A 14,860-nucleotide genomic window follows, 5' to 3' on the forward strand; every position below is an offset into this window, starting at 1 on the left:
CCTCACTCCAATGCCTTCCTGGCCACCTTCCCAAACCGGACCTCCCCCTGCACTCGCCACCCGCCTGGGGGGAGCCCCCTCCTCGGTAGCGTCACCTGAGGGTGGCCACAGTTGTCCTTGCTCCTTCTCAGAAACTCCCAGGCGAACCGCCAGCTCCAGCTGTCTCACTCAGATGAGTCCATCAGGAAGTACCTCGGCAGGTCCTTTTTGAGTCCCGCCTTGCTCTGCCCGTGTGTTGTGTTGGGGGGCGCTCAGAGAGCCAGGCCAGTAGGCCGGTCACCCCAACCAGCAGCGGGTCCTAAGGATCATTCGTGTATCTTTATTTGGATTTCTTTTAGCAGCTGATTTATCTCCCTAATTATGTTTAGCTTTAAACTAATGTTAAAATAAGCTTGCATTAGATAATTTTCACTAATTAACACCAACTTAGCGCACGGAAGGCTGTCCCAGAAGCACGCCGTGGGGCAGGGGGAAGCCGGCCTGGGATCTTAAAAGGAACTGCCCTGCTCACTCCCTGGCGAAGCACAGGGGTTCTTCTCAGCTGAATTAGTGGACCTTGCTCATGTGGGGACAGTCTTCTCTTTCTCTGGAGAGCCAACCTGGGTCTCCTCTAAAGGTCTCCTTCATCAACCTGGTTTGGGGTATGAGTGGAAAGAGCGATGGCCCCATAGGGTCAGACTGACAGGGGGTGAGCTCCAGGGAGACAGGAGCAACAGGGCTGGGAACGGAGCCCTGCGCTGAGGCCAGGGGTCTGGGAGAGGAGGCCACCTGGCTGGGCAGGATTGGGCTCCCGCCGCTGCCAGTGCAGCAAGGGAGTCCGGTGTTTAATGATGTCTAATTAGTGAGCCTGAAACAACGTAACACGGCTACAGACAGCTGGGAAGCCTCAGCTAGCAAAGCACAGATGCCCTGCTGGTGGGGTATGGGCAGCCTGGCCTCCAAGCAGAGAATAGGACCCCACTGGTCTTGGCTCTGGCCTCTTGCTGGGCCAGGGCTCTGGTCCAAGCTGCTTCCACCGCTCCCCAGGGGAGACCCCCACTGCCCACCAGGAAGGAAAGGATGACTGGCAGATCTCTTCCCCACCCCCACCCCTCCCCCCCACCAGGGCTCAGGCACAGGCCTGAGCACAGAAGTGCTCTGGGAGGGGCACACAAGGCCCTGGGGGCTGGGGACAGAGCAGGGCCCTGGGGCAGCCTCAGGGAAGAGTGGAGCCAGGGAAAGTATGCCCCGTCCCCACAGGGATAGGATGGTGACAGCTGAGTTAAGTGGAAGGCAGAGAGTTGAGGGTGTGTTTGGAGACTTTACAGTGTTTATTGTCAGGGGAGGGAGTGGGTTGGCAGTACAAGTAGTGTCTTCAGCCAGGCCCAGGGCTTGATTCTGTAGGCAAGTGGGAGCCAGCGTGTCTGAGCAAGGGAACAGCCTGTTTAGGGTTGTGCTGTTGGATCCACCTTCCTCCCCAGAGCAGGCATGATCAGGGCTGTGAAACTGGTGCCCCATCAAGCTGACCACGCACACCTCCCGTGCGCAGGACGCTGTCTGCGAAGAGGGCAGAGCCTGGCCGCGGGGCGTGCACCACACCAGATTCTGTCTGAACATCACCATGTTTGTTTGCATCCTCACCAGAACCACAAGGCAGCCTCATTTTTCAGCTGGAAATCAGAGGGGTTTCGCCCACGGTCTCACCACCAGTGTGGGGCTCCGGACTCCAAAGTCAGCTCTTCCACTGCTATGGGCTCTTAGACTGTGGAGATCCACTCCCTGCCGGTGTGGAAATTGGTGATGCTTCGGACGGGGCCCCTTGCAGCCTTGATGACCAAAGGAAGTCTCTACTGTGCACCAAGAGCCCCGACCCTGCACCCTCCAGGGATGATTGTCCTGGTCCACCCCCGGCACGTTCTGTGCAGGGTCCCGGAGCCCACCGGCCAGCAGCCGACACTCTGTCTGGCGGCAGGTTTTCTTAGCCGCACGTTCCAGCTGCTTGGATGCGGGTGAAGATGCCAGGCCTTTCTCCCCTAGCAGTGCGCTGCACAGACTCTTCTTCCCTTAATTGGGCCGTCCTTCCCCTCAATTAGTTCAAGCATGACCTTTCTGGGAGTGTAGTATTACCCGGGCTTTAATCAGCAGCCTGGTCTGGGCCTGCTGGGCATGGTATTGAGCAAAAGGAAAACCTCTCCACCTTGATGTTGGCTCTTTGGCTGCCAGCTCCCTGGGAGCTGCGCGCCCCCACACTGGCTGTTTCCTCCCCTCACGCCCCCTCCTCTGAAGTGATGGCCTTTTGTTCTGGGCTCCCTGTCTGAGGGGAGGGGAGGCCCTGGCCTTTACCCTCGGCTCCCCAGGAGCCGAGCATGGTGCTCCTTGTGCCTCCCGCACTGTCTCATTTAAAACTCAGCAACCCTGTGAAGGTGTCACTGCCCTCCCCCCCATTTCAAAATGAGGAAACTGAAGCTTAGAGTAAATGGAATTAATCCAGAACAGGAAGACTTTCTGCTTCCAGAGGGCATATTCTCTTCCAAACACCAGTGGTCACTCAAAGTCCGACCCGTCCACCACCTGCAGTCAGAGCGCCTGAGGGGAGGTGCTATCCAAATGCATCTTCATAGGCCTGCAGGCTCAGCATCTCGGAGGTCGCGAGGCCCCGGTCCGCCATTCAGCAGGCACACCCTACCCCAGGCGAGTCTTCGTATGCTGGCCTTTAGGCGTGCCTGTAGCCCTTGATCCCTCAGAGAACATTCCACACTTGGAGATGACTGATCCAGAGGCCGGCAGCTGGCCCAGCACTGCCCTCCATGGGAACGGGAAGGACTGCTCCCCGGTCCCAGACAAAGTGACTCCCCTGGGCTGCCAGACAGGCGGCTGTTCTGGGAGGCAGCAGCTTGACCACATTGCCCAGCTGCTTCCCTCCCTTCCCTGAGGGACCTCAGGGTTTATGGCATGTGGAGTTAGCACCGTTCCCCTGTAGCCAGCCAGTTTAATGGCCCCTCGTAACTGCACAGATTTTTCCTGGGATGTCCTGGGCATGATCTCATCTGAACCTCCCAGCAGGCATAGGAAGTCGGCAGGGCAGGCATGGAGGGTCAAAGTGAGGCCCCAGGCTCATATGGGTCATCAGTGGGAGAGCAGGGACACACCTCAGTGGGCTCGCTTCCTCCCCGTGAAGAAGTGACCGTCACCAGCACACCCCTGTGATGAGCCGGTTAGGCCTGTGACCTTTTGCTTTTTCCCACCATGGAGCCGAGTGCAAAGGGGGCGGATGTTTGCCAGAACAGCAGGCACACCCTCCCCAGTACCTAGAGCTCCACGTCAGCAGGGCTGGGGAAACCAGTGAGGGAGAGGGTGGTATAGTCCAGTTTTACCAAAGCCTCTTGGCTTTGTGTGACCAGAGGTGGCCTGGGGTCCTAGCCAGAGCACACCTGTCCCCAGAGCCTGCTGTGGCCACATCATCTGGGGGTAATAGCTCAGAACTAGGGTCAGAAGCCCAGGCTTTAGTCCCACCTCTTCCAAGACCCAGATGGGTAACTTAGCATCCAGGCCAGGCTCTAGCTAGGACTTTTTGCTCTGAGATTCTGCACATCTGGAATGTCCTCCAGTGCAGGGGCCAAGTGCAGGTTGCGCCTCAGGCGGGCCCAGCCAAGGGGCTTTGTGGAGCTGCCATGCAGCCCACGCTCCACTCACTGGCTTGCATTCCATCACAGAGAGAACCATGTCCTTTTGTAATCTGCGCAGAGGCGCCTGCTCTCTGTGCTAGTGGCAGCCCTGACTCCTGGCCTGGTGTCCTTGGTGTGGACCTCTACCCCCTGGTTAAGTGCCGTCCTCACTCGTGGGCTGGCCGCTCCTCCAGCATCTCAGGCAGATGGAGCAGAGGCAGAGAGGCTGGATCCCAAGCCATGGGCTCAGGTGGCCGTCCCAAAAGGCACCGACTTCCCTTCTCTTCCCTGTGCCCTGGAGGAAGGACTTCAACTCTGCCTTCTGGCAAGGTGACCTAACCAGGAATCTTGCTCAGCATTCTTTTTTTCTCTCCTCCCCAGCACCTTGTCATTCATGAAATAAAAGAGGTAACTGCAAACCTATATCCATACCCTACAAGTAAAACAATAGGCATGAAGCAACCACTGTCGAGACATTCATTCCACAGACATGGAGAGCCGTCTTGGGGTTGAGGTGTCCCCTGAGGGTAGATATTCCGAGAGAAATCCGATGACCCCTGCCATCCAGGAGCCCACAGCCCGGTAAGGGGCAGAGCCATTTGGCAGATGTTACACTGCAGTGGCAGGGAGCTCTGTTAATTGCCCGGGAGGCAGCGGGGCTGCAGGGTGCAGGGAGTAGTGAACATTATCGGGTGGTAGAAGCTCAGGAAGTTCTTGGCTGAGTCTTGAGAAACGCATAGGTGTTGCGCAGGGGTGTGGACAAAACAAAAGGACTCAAAACTGCCTGATATGTGTAGTGGTTCTCAAAAGATGGTGGGGGGTAGGAGAAGAATGGCTGTGATTTTGTCCCCAGGAAACTTTTAGTAATGTCTACACGCATTTTGGAGGGTTGTCACCACTTGGGATGGCGCTGCTGACATCCTGCAATGCCCCCACAGCAAAGAAGCGCTGGCCCCAAAAGGTCGATGTTGCCGAGAAAGCCTTTGTTAGGGTCACTGTAGGTCGCCTGCATGGGTGAAACGAGAGCAGAGGACGCCCTTCAAACATCACGTTAAGGGGTTGGACCTCTCTTGAGGGCAGTGGGACCCCGTGGTTCATCAGCCTCTTGTTTTGGGGGGATCCCTGCTGTGGAAAATGAATTGGAGTGCAAAGATGGAGTAGGAAGGGGAGACGAGTGAGGAAGCTCTTCCAGGGGTTCAGTAAGAAGTGAGGGGGCCTGAGGTAAGGCAGCAGTCCAGGGGGGACAGACAGGAGCTGACCCAGAGGGGTGCACGGAGCTGGCGGGGCCTGCTGGAGCCGGCGACCCATTGGATTTGGTCAGTGGATGTGGGTAACCGAGAGGAGGTTGTTTTTGGAGGTGCCTGCGGGCTCTGAGGTGTACCCCGGATCATCTAAACACACCAGGGTGCCAGGCGCTGGCCATCTCGAGCCATGGAACGCATGGGGGAAGGTGGAGTCCTTTTCCTTATTTTTATTATCTGGTGGTAATTAAGGAGTGAAGAAAGAGAACCTGAAAAGCCAGGAGTTTAATTAAAGGCGACAGCCAGGTGGAGGGGACTCTGAGGGTCCCTAGCCCACCCTGCTCTCCCTCTCCCCCCTGCGGCAGGATATCAAAGCAAACAGCCCACGAGAAGTATGACAGCATCAGAGCCTCTTTGCCAGTGCCTGCGACAGCTTCTAAAAACTCCTGCCGCTCGAAATTAACCTCTCTCCCGGTGCTGCAGACCAGTGGGTGACCGGGTAAAGGACACTGCGAGCCTGCCTGGAGAAGGGGGTGCCTGTTTTCTCCCCATGAGGTCTATCTCCCCTGGTCCCGAGCCTGTGACGTCCCTCTTTTAAAGCCCCATTTTCCACTGACACCGGGAGTCTGGAAAGTGGATTTGGCGTGGAGGGTCACATGGCACATTGAACACCCGGGCAGAAGGAGTGGGGAGCTGGTTTTCCTGGGCCTGAGGCTGTGGAGCTGGATGTCAGGAGGGGCCCTGGGAGGCCAAAGTGGAGGGTAATTATCACCTCTTCACCACAATGAGATTACAGGCGTCAGCGAGCAATTGATTTTTTTCCTACTACAGATAGTCCCCTGTTTAATTGGTAGTGACACAGATGGCCGGCTTGCACCAGGGTGCCACAGACCAAGCCTCCTTAAAGCGGGGGCCCTGGGATTCGCTCTCTCCAGTTCGTGATCCTCTCACATCCCAGCCTTCTCAGGTAGGGGCAGGGCAGCCAGCCCCCCCCCGCCTGCTCTTTCAATCACAAAATAAAAGCCAGAGTGTGAATCCAGAAGCACCACAAGCCAGTCAGGCACTCCTTAGTCATATGTTGAGCGTCAACTTTAAGCTGGACACTGTGGAGAGTTTGGAAATGAGCAAATGATGGACTCTGGCCTTGGGCGATAAGACATCAGGAACCCTCCACGGTGGTGGGAAGCCACATTCTGATGGGATGAGGCGTGAAGTATCTGGTTAAAACCCTCTGTAATTAAGCCCAACCTGGCTGGCCATACCTACACCAAACTGTTCCAGGCCAACTGTTTGTGTTCGCTTATTTGTGTGTGTGTGTTTGGGACCTCCCGTGCAGAGCTGACTGTGAACCTCAGTCCATGGTCCATTGCCATCACTAACCCACAGAAGACCCCCTTCCTTCCCATTCCTTTCTCCTTCCACAGGCAGCTACCCTATGGAAGCGTTTAGCATGTGTCCTTGGACATGTCTATATCCTTGAAAAAATATGCAGTGTTATTTTATTTACATGAATGGTATTAGGCTATAGATCTTTAGCCTCCAACATTTTAAATCAAACCATCTGTTTTAGAGAAAACTCTTCAAGTTCTGTATGCAGAACTAGTTCATTGCTTCTGTCTGCTACTCTGTCGTGTACATTCCTCACTTTGTCCATATGCATTCTCCTAGAGTTCCACGTCTAAGTTGTTGCCAACTGTTAGCTACCCTAAAGAAAGCTGCAGTGATTGTCTTTGTTCCTGCCCCTTTACAGACCCGTGCAAAAATCTGAGGGGTTCCCTGGGTGCAGGGCCAAGAGCGGCATTGCTGACTGTAGGAAGGCACATCCTTAAATCCGTAAGATCTCTCCCTTGCTGGAATAGCTGCCCCAGTGTTCCCTCCCACCAGCAGTGAATGAAGGTCCCTTTTTCATTTCTTAGCTTTAATTTGAATTTTTCTTAATGCTAATGATGTCTGCTTCTCTTTATATACTTATTAGCCATTCAGGTATCTCCTCTAGGAATTGCCTATTCACATCCTTTGCCCATTTTCCTAATTAGCTTCCTGTCTTTTTCTTGCCAATTTGCAGGGATCCCAGCCCTGGCTGGGTAGCTTAGTTGTTAGAGTGTCATCCCAATACGTCAAGGTCGTGAGTTCAATCCCCCGTGAGGGTACACACAAGACTCAACCAAAGAATGCATAAATAAGTGGAACAATGTTTCCCTCTCTCCTTCCCCCTTCCTCTCTCTCTAAAATCAATAAATTAAAAAAACTCTTTTAATTTTGCAGGGATCCCTTTTATATTATTAATTCCTTTTGCTTGTAGACATTGAAGAGACTTTCTCCCTGTTACCTTTCAGTTACCTTTGTCTATGATATCATTCTTTGAACAGAAAATTCCTAAGTTATGGGATGCATCGTTTTAAAATTTTATTTGCCTTATGATTTGTGCTTTGGGGATCTTAAGAAATCCTTCTTATCTATGTCATGAAAATATTTTCCTACATTTCATCAATTCCCTTATTAGTTTTATCTTGCACATTTAGGTATTTAGCCTACCTGAAATTCACCTTTATATATGGGGTGAGGTAGGGATCCACTTTACTTTTCTGTATATACTATGCCAGTTTTCCTCATAGCATCTACAAAACAGGATCCTTTCTCCACTAAGTTGTGATTCTGCCTCTATGTGACTTAAAGTTTTATGCCTGTGTATAGGTACATATATGTTTCTGGTCCCTCCATTCTGTTTTTTTAGTCTGTCAGTTCCTTCCTACCTCAATACCACAATTCTTACTACTGTGGCTCTGCAGTATGTCTTACTGTCTGGTAGGGCAAGTGTCCCCTTTAATCTTTTCTTTTTCAAAATCTTTATTCTTCCCCACATCTTAGAAGTGTTTGGGTTTCTCAAAAATATTTATTGAACTTTTATTGGAATTGCATTGGATTTTATTAATATGGGAGAATTGGGCTTTTAAAATGTCAACTCATAATAACCATGCACATGATTTATCTCTTCTTTTATTCACTAATTTGAAAAGGTGTTTTAATAGAGTTTTTTAAATTTCTCCATAAAGGTACTAATTCCTAAATACTATGTGCTTAAGTAGCAATTTTGAATGGATCCATTTTCTTTCTTTCTCCCTTTTGTAGTTGATTTTCTGAGTAAAAGAATGCAATTGGTTTTTGTAAGTTTTTCTTATATCTGGCAATCTTTCTGAATTCTCTTATTAATTTTAGTAGTTTTTTTTTCTGCATTGTGCTAGGTTTTCTATAACAATATCATCTCTAAATACTGGTAGTTTTGTTTGTTCTAATCCTCTGGCTCTTAGTTCTTTTCTTGTCATATTACATTGGTTCAGACTTCCAATACTTTGTTAAATAGCAGTGGTGATAGTACGTTTGACTTGCTTGATACTTAAAGGGATTGCATCTAAAGTTTCTCTGTTAAGGTTCCTTAGTTTTTTGAGAATTTTAATCATAAATAGAGATCAAGTATTATCAAATACTTTTTAAAACTTATTAAGATAATGTATCTTCTCTCCTTGACACCATAAGTGTTATAAATTAAAATGAGACATTTTCTGATGTTGAACCATTCTTACATCCCTAGGATAAACCTTACTTGATTATACTATATTATGATTAATTCACATTTAATGATTATCCATATCATTTTTATTTTCAAATTCATCAATGTATAAATTCTTTTTACCATTTTTACTATTTCTTAAAAAGTAAGAATTTCTTAAAAGTGAATCTGTCTGTAGTTGTATCTCTTTTCACTCAGTATTTTATCTGTACATCCTGTTTTTGTCAGTCTTGCTAGAAGTTTGTTGATCTTGTTTAAACTTTACCTGTCCCATCTCTGTAAGCCAGTATGATGCAGTGAAATGAAGACTGTGGAGTCAGTCAGACCTGAGTTCAAATCCCTGTTCTGCTACATGTGGTGTGACCTTGGACACATTACTTTGCCCCTTTGCATTTACATCCTCATCCATAAAATGGAAACTATAATCCTCCTTCTGAGGATCAAATGCGAAAATTTACCTAAAGCACCTGGAACAATAGGAGGCACATTAAAAGTATTCCATTTAATCCCTGTCCTCAGGGCCTTTTTACTGTATCCTGTGTCTGAAATGCCCACCTCCTTGGCGCCCGCTAGCCCATGTGGCACCTGTGTGCAGGTTAGAAAAGTTGCCCCCTTCTCAGGCAGGCACAGCTTCCGCTCACCCCTCAGCCCAGTGCACATGTGTAGCGCACAACCTGCAGACCCCTGCGTGGCTGCCCTGCCCACTTCCTGCTCCGCTTCCTTCTCTGCTCACTTCCCACGGTGCCCCACGGTGCCCCACAGTGCCCATCATTAGAGCTTCAGCTTCCTCACTGAAGCCTTCCTTGTTCTACCCCAGCGGAGAGGAATCGATCTCTCTCCCTCCATCTCTCCTTTTCTTCGCACCCCTGAATCCCTGAATTCATATCACATGCCATTTGTGCATCTCTTACAGGCATTCCTTTCATTTTACCTTGGGTCTTATTTTGTGCAAGTGCCTTATTCTTCCAACTGGATTAATCCCTTAAAGTTAGGGATTATAGCTTGTCTTTGGATCCTCCCTCTGACTGGGCAGCTCAGTAAATGTTATTTATATGAATGCATGAGTATTAAATATAGGAGCTAAGAAGAGCCTTAAATAATATTGTGCAAATGGTGTTGGGCGCGGTTCTTCAGAGGCAGGGGTAAAGGTGAGGCACGTGTGTGAAGGTGGTGATGAAAATGATGGCGATGGCATGGGGGCCAGGTAAGCTCACTTGCTGAGCTTACCAAGGGCCCGGCACTGTGTTAGGTGCTTCCACAGTTTACCTCTCTAAGCCCTCACCACAGCCCTTTGAGATCGGTGCTTCTATGAGCTCCATTTTGCTGCCAAGGAAACAAGGGCTCTGGCAAGTCAGCAGTGAGTTGGTCCCAGGCCTCGTCTGCCTGACTTCAGAGTTCAGGCTTTCAGCTGCAATGACTAGCAGACGCCTCAGCCGCACAGCAGCCATCGCTTACTGAGGACTCGCACTGGTCCAGGGGCTGCTTCAGATGCTTCACAGACTGACTTCATCTGTAATCTTAATAGTCAAAGCACTAGGTATTCCACTTTGCAGATAAGAAGGCTCATCAAGATTAAGTGACTTGCCTAAGGTCACAGAAATGGAAGGGTCACATAACCAGGTCTCTCTGACCCTAAGGCCTGCCTTTTCTTCCTTCTGTATCACATGCACATTGTTTGGGGCCAACAGGAAAACCCTTGTGTTACCTAACGAAAGGACCCGTGGCGAGGTGCCCTGATGCTATTACCGAAACAACACCTTCCTTCCCTGGGACCCCTCGGTTGTGGGTCCTTTGCCCGCCACCCTTGGAATTAGGGCTCTGAATGGCAGAGTTTGGTGAAAAGGAAAGGAACTATTTATTCAAAAGTTATACAGGTTTGATTAATGGCTAAATGTCACCCTTACACCTCAAAATCCCTTCAAAACAACCACCAGCACACACACCGTCCTGCCTTCCCCCCTTTGCCCAGTCAGGCCAGTCAGGCCAGTCAGGGTTACTGTCCTTCAGAAGAAAAAGAACAGAAGTCCGGGGCTCGGCTGGGCAGGCCTCTCACGGATCTCAGCACCATCCGCTGCGTCGCTGTGATCTCCAGTTCTTAATCCACAACCATGTGGCACCTTCTCCTGGCCCACTAGCAAGAGTCCTTTCTCCCCTCTTTCTTCCCACGTGGTCTTCACATGTTGTTCCCCAGAGTCTGTGTCCCTTTCTCTCTCCTGCAGGCCCCTGTCTACCCCCAGCTACTGTTCTGTATTAAGTCTTTTAAACCTTCCTGATTAGTTTTGGTGATATGCCAAATAATCCTCTTTGCAAATAAGGAGCAAAGCTATCCTGTTATTGACATGCAAACTGACTTCTCAATGGCCCTGCTCCAGGCTCCCATCCCCCATGGCGGTCTGCCCTGGGGTGGGGAGAATATATTTTTCTTGGACACCCCAATCTCTGGATTCCATTACAAAATACCCTTTGGTGGGGGGCGGGGGGGGGCCTGGCTGTGCCCCATTACACTTGCACTGGAGCTGAGCCAGGCAGGGCAGTTGTGTGGGAAAATGGTGGAAGCTACGGTCAGAAAGGCAGACCCTGCCTTCCAATGTGGATAACCAGGGCTGACTTTGGAAATCAAGGGTCCTAGGCAGTGGCCTTGATTTGAGGATGGAGTGGGGTGGTCTGGACACCTGGAGGCCTGCTGAGTCCAAGCTCACAGGGACTCTGCCCAGATCGGCCCTTTGGGAACCACAGGGCTTTTCCCCTTAGCTTTGCCCTTAGGGAGCCTGCAGGGAGATCAAAGCATCTGCCGTGAAAGCGGTGTCACAGCAGATCTGCAGCCTGCGGAAAGGAGTCCCTTCCCTGCCTCTCGTGATCACAGCTTCCTGAGCCTGCCTGTCTCCGCAGGGCACCACGAGCAGGTGTCCTCAGCCTCCTAGATCTCCCCTGACCAAGGCCTCTGAAGAGCTGTGGGAAAATCCTGAGGCGGGAGTGGCGGGTTCGTGAGGGATGGCCCGAGTCCTCAGGCGTTTCCCAGAGCAGAGAGCCCATCTCCTGGGCTCAGATGTGCCCACACATGGGTGAGGATGTGGAGAACCCAGGAGAGGTGCAGGTGGGGTTGTTGACTCTTGGCCACCAGTTACCCCGGGCCCAGCCAGTCCTCTCTGGGCCAAGGTGCGTGTCTGTAAGTGCGTAGTCACCATGCGCCTCACCAGTGCCCTTCCCCACCCAGGTCATCGCTGTGGTCATGGACCTCTTCACCGATGGCGATATCTTCCAAGACATTGTGGATGCTGCCTTTAAGCGCCGGGTCCCCGTGTACATCATCCTGGACGAGGCAGGCGTGAAGTGCTTCCTGGAGATGTGCCAGGGCCTGGAGCTCGCCGACTTCCGCGTCCGGGTGAGTTGCACCGCTGTGGGGGTTGGAGGAGCAGGACCTGCGACGGAGACTGCCCCTGCCCCTTTCTCTGCCTCTTCTCCAGCTGAGGGCCTCAGAGGAGCATCAGGATCTCAACCCCTTCTGTCTGAAACCTTGTCTCATGCCTTGATAACCCTAAATTACACGCCAATCTTAAATTTTAACACAGGCTGTTGAGGTTAAGGAGGCAGATCTGGCCCAGCCCTGGGGTGGTCAGCCTGCAGTCCAAGGTCAAAGCTAGGGCTGTGTTTCTCTTCTGGGGAGCTTTGGGAGCAGGCCGGAACCACCCAGAGCTCATCCACACCCAAAGCAAGGTTTGCTGACTTCCCCCGGCTCCCTCAATGGGGTCCTACCTGTAAGGCCGTGGAGAGCAGAGTTTAGCACAGACAGGAGCCAGCAGGCATGGTCCTGGGGATAAGAGGGCTCCTTCTCGGCCCCAGCAAAGACTTGACTCAGAGCCTTGCCGGACCGAATCTGGGTGACAGTACCTTCTCCTCTTCTCAACAGAACATCCGTGTCCGTTCTGTGACAGGCGTTGGCTTCTACATGCCCATGGGCAAGATCAAGGGGACTCTGTCATCCAGGTTCTTAATGGTAGATGGTGAAAAAGTAGCCACAGGATCTTACAGGTAAGTTGGGCCAGGTCAGAGAAGGGCCTGGGAGGCCTTTATTCATTGTAAGAAATGTTCCTATTCAGGAGAATGCTGGGCTGGAACCTCTGTGGTTGTGGGTGTAAGAGGTATCGTCTGACCCAATGGCAAAGAACCTCCTGCCCAGTCCCTTCCCTCAAATTTTGTGGCTACTGGATTATTCCAGAAAGAGGGTCACCTTTTGCTAAACATTAAGCGCGGGTTGCTTTTCATGGTCCACAACAAATAGTTGCTTTTTAAAATTTTATTTTATTCTTAACTTTAGAGAGAGGGGAAGGGAGGGAGGAAGAGAGGGAGAGAAACATTGATGTGAGAGAGAAATATCGACTGGCTGCGCTATGACTAGAAAGTGAACCTGCAACCCAAGCCTGTGTCCTGACTGGGAATTGAACCGACAACCTTTTGGTTTGCAGGGCAAAGCTCAACTAACTGAGCCACACTGGTCAGGGCAAATGGTTGTATTTTGAGGCTAGTTGTTGGGCGGGACAAGCAGGAAGCAGAATGGACCAGATCTGGGAAAGAAATGTGAGGGTGCGGTGTAGAAGGAATGTCTCCTGAATTCCGACTCAGCAGTAAGTTACCAGGGACATGATCACATAAATTAAAATCTCGGTGCAGAAAAGAGACCTGGGCACCCGAAACAATTATAAATGACATAAATCCTCTGACATTGTTAAAATACGGGGTTTCGCAGACACTCAGTGCTCTAAAAGTTCAGCAGACAACCAATAAGGAATGGGATGATATTAATAATAGTAGCAGCTACAGGGACTATTTACTAAATGTGTGCATTGTGCCAGCTACCGAGCTAAACATTTACTACATATTATCCCACTCGAGCCTCACAGCAGCTCTGGGACTGTATGCCCTGTGAGCCCGGTTTTCAAGGCACACAGGGTAGAAACCAGGCTTGAATCCCGGCCTGACTTCTCGTGTTCTTGCCTTGCACCCCCTGCCCGCCTTCTGCATTTGAGGCCAAGACCTGGGAAAAAGGGAGGATTGGGTCAGTGGAGGGACAGCACCCCAATGCGAGGGCCCAGCAGTGCCTTCCACCAAGAAGCAAGGCATCCAGCCTCGGTGGTAGATCAGGCAGGGGCGGAGGGCGCAGGGCGTTGAGATGGGCTTGCCCAGGGCCTGCTGGCGAGGCAAGGTCACTGGCCTGGGCACATGAGTCTTGCTTTTCTGTCCCCACATTCCCAGGTTCACCTGGAGTGCCTCCTACATGGACAGGAACCTCCTCCTCCTCCTGACAGGGCAGAACGTGGAGCCCTTCGACGTGGAGTTCCGGGAACTGTACGCCATCTCTGAGGAGGTGAACTTGTACCAGCTGCTGGGCCTGGCGGGGGGTGCAGGCAGGAGCGGACTTCACTCCTCCACGGTGGCTCGCAAACTTATCAACCCCAAGTACGCCCTGGTGGCCGGCAGCCGCCCCCCGCCAGGGGAGATGATGCGCTGGGCTGCCCGGCAGCAGCGGGAGGCTGGCGGCAGCCCAGAGGGGCAGGAGGAGGGCAGCAGAGGCGAGTCCGCCCGGCGACTGGAGAGCTTCCTGAACGACTTGTTCACGCTGGAGCAGGTGCTGCCCCCTGTGGAGCCCATACCCTCGGGAGAGCTGAAAGAGCTGAATCGCAAGGATGTCAAGATGGTCTCTCACCTGCATGTGGACCTCAAGCCCCGAGAGGCACTTGCCCGAAATGGCAAGGGAGAAGCTGCCAACGGGGAGGCCGCCCCAGCCAGGGAGGTCAAGCGCTTTAGCTACAGGGTCTTCAGTCGCCGGGCCAAGAGGCCTGCAGCGCCCAACGGCACGTCCAGCTCCCTCTCCACTGAGTGCTTTCCTGAAATGGAGTTTATAGCAGGAAAGCGGCCCAACGACAGCTCTGGTACTGCCGCCTCAGGTGAGCCCCCCAGCTCGGGCCAGCGTTGCTCTGGCTCTGCCTCGTCCCCCCAGAAAGGCAGCTTGCTGGCCTGGAGAGAGCGGGCTGTGGGGTCCCACAGTCCTCGCTGCCCGTGCTGCTCCGGCTTTCGTCTGCCTCGCAGCCTTGGGGCAGCCCCTGAGCGCCCGAGCTTCTGTCTCCCCTTCTCTGAAAGGGGAGGATGGCGCACACCTTGCCCGGCTGTCCTGGGGCTCCGAGGTGCCACAACAGTGCTGGGCGCCGAGTGGTCTGACCAAGAGGCTTGGAGAGTTTCTCCTTTGTAAATGAAGCCACGGAGGCCCAGCGCGGCTAAGTGGCAGGGCTGCGGCTCGGCCCTGCCTCTGCGCCGAGGGCCCGATCTAGCAAAGCTTGTTCCTTGTCATCAGGATCTAAGCTGGTCAAACACACCACACCCTCACCTGTGCCCCACCAATGCCCTGACCCACT

General features: G+C 52.2%; 1 protein-coding gene across 1 annotated transcript in view; it reads left to right on the top strand.

Annotated features, from left to right (window-relative positions):
• Window positions 1-14,860, top strand: part of FAM83F (family with sequence similarity 83 member F) — a 30,182-nt gene that overhangs the window by 9,619 nt on the left and 5,703 nt on the right. Inside the window, exons 2-4 of the mRNA XM_054582417.1 lie at window positions 11,668-11,835; window positions 12,361-12,482; window positions 13,704-14,395. Coding sequence (XP_054438392.1) covers window positions 11,668-11,835; window positions 12,361-12,482; window positions 13,704-14,395 — 982 coding nt within the window. The remainder of the gene's footprint in view (window positions 1-11,667; window positions 11,836-12,360; window positions 12,483-13,703; window positions 14,396-14,860) is intronic.

This window comes from Pteronotus mesoamericanus, unplaced genomic scaffold (assembly GCF_021234165.1).
Source record: "Pteronotus mesoamericanus isolate MK-2021 breed Mesoamerican mustached bat unplaced genomic scaffold, CSHL_Meso_final contig_702, whole genome shotgun sequence".
Lineage (NCBI taxonomy): Eukaryota > Metazoa > Chordata > Mammalia > Chiroptera > Mormoopidae > Pteronotus > Pteronotus mesoamericanus.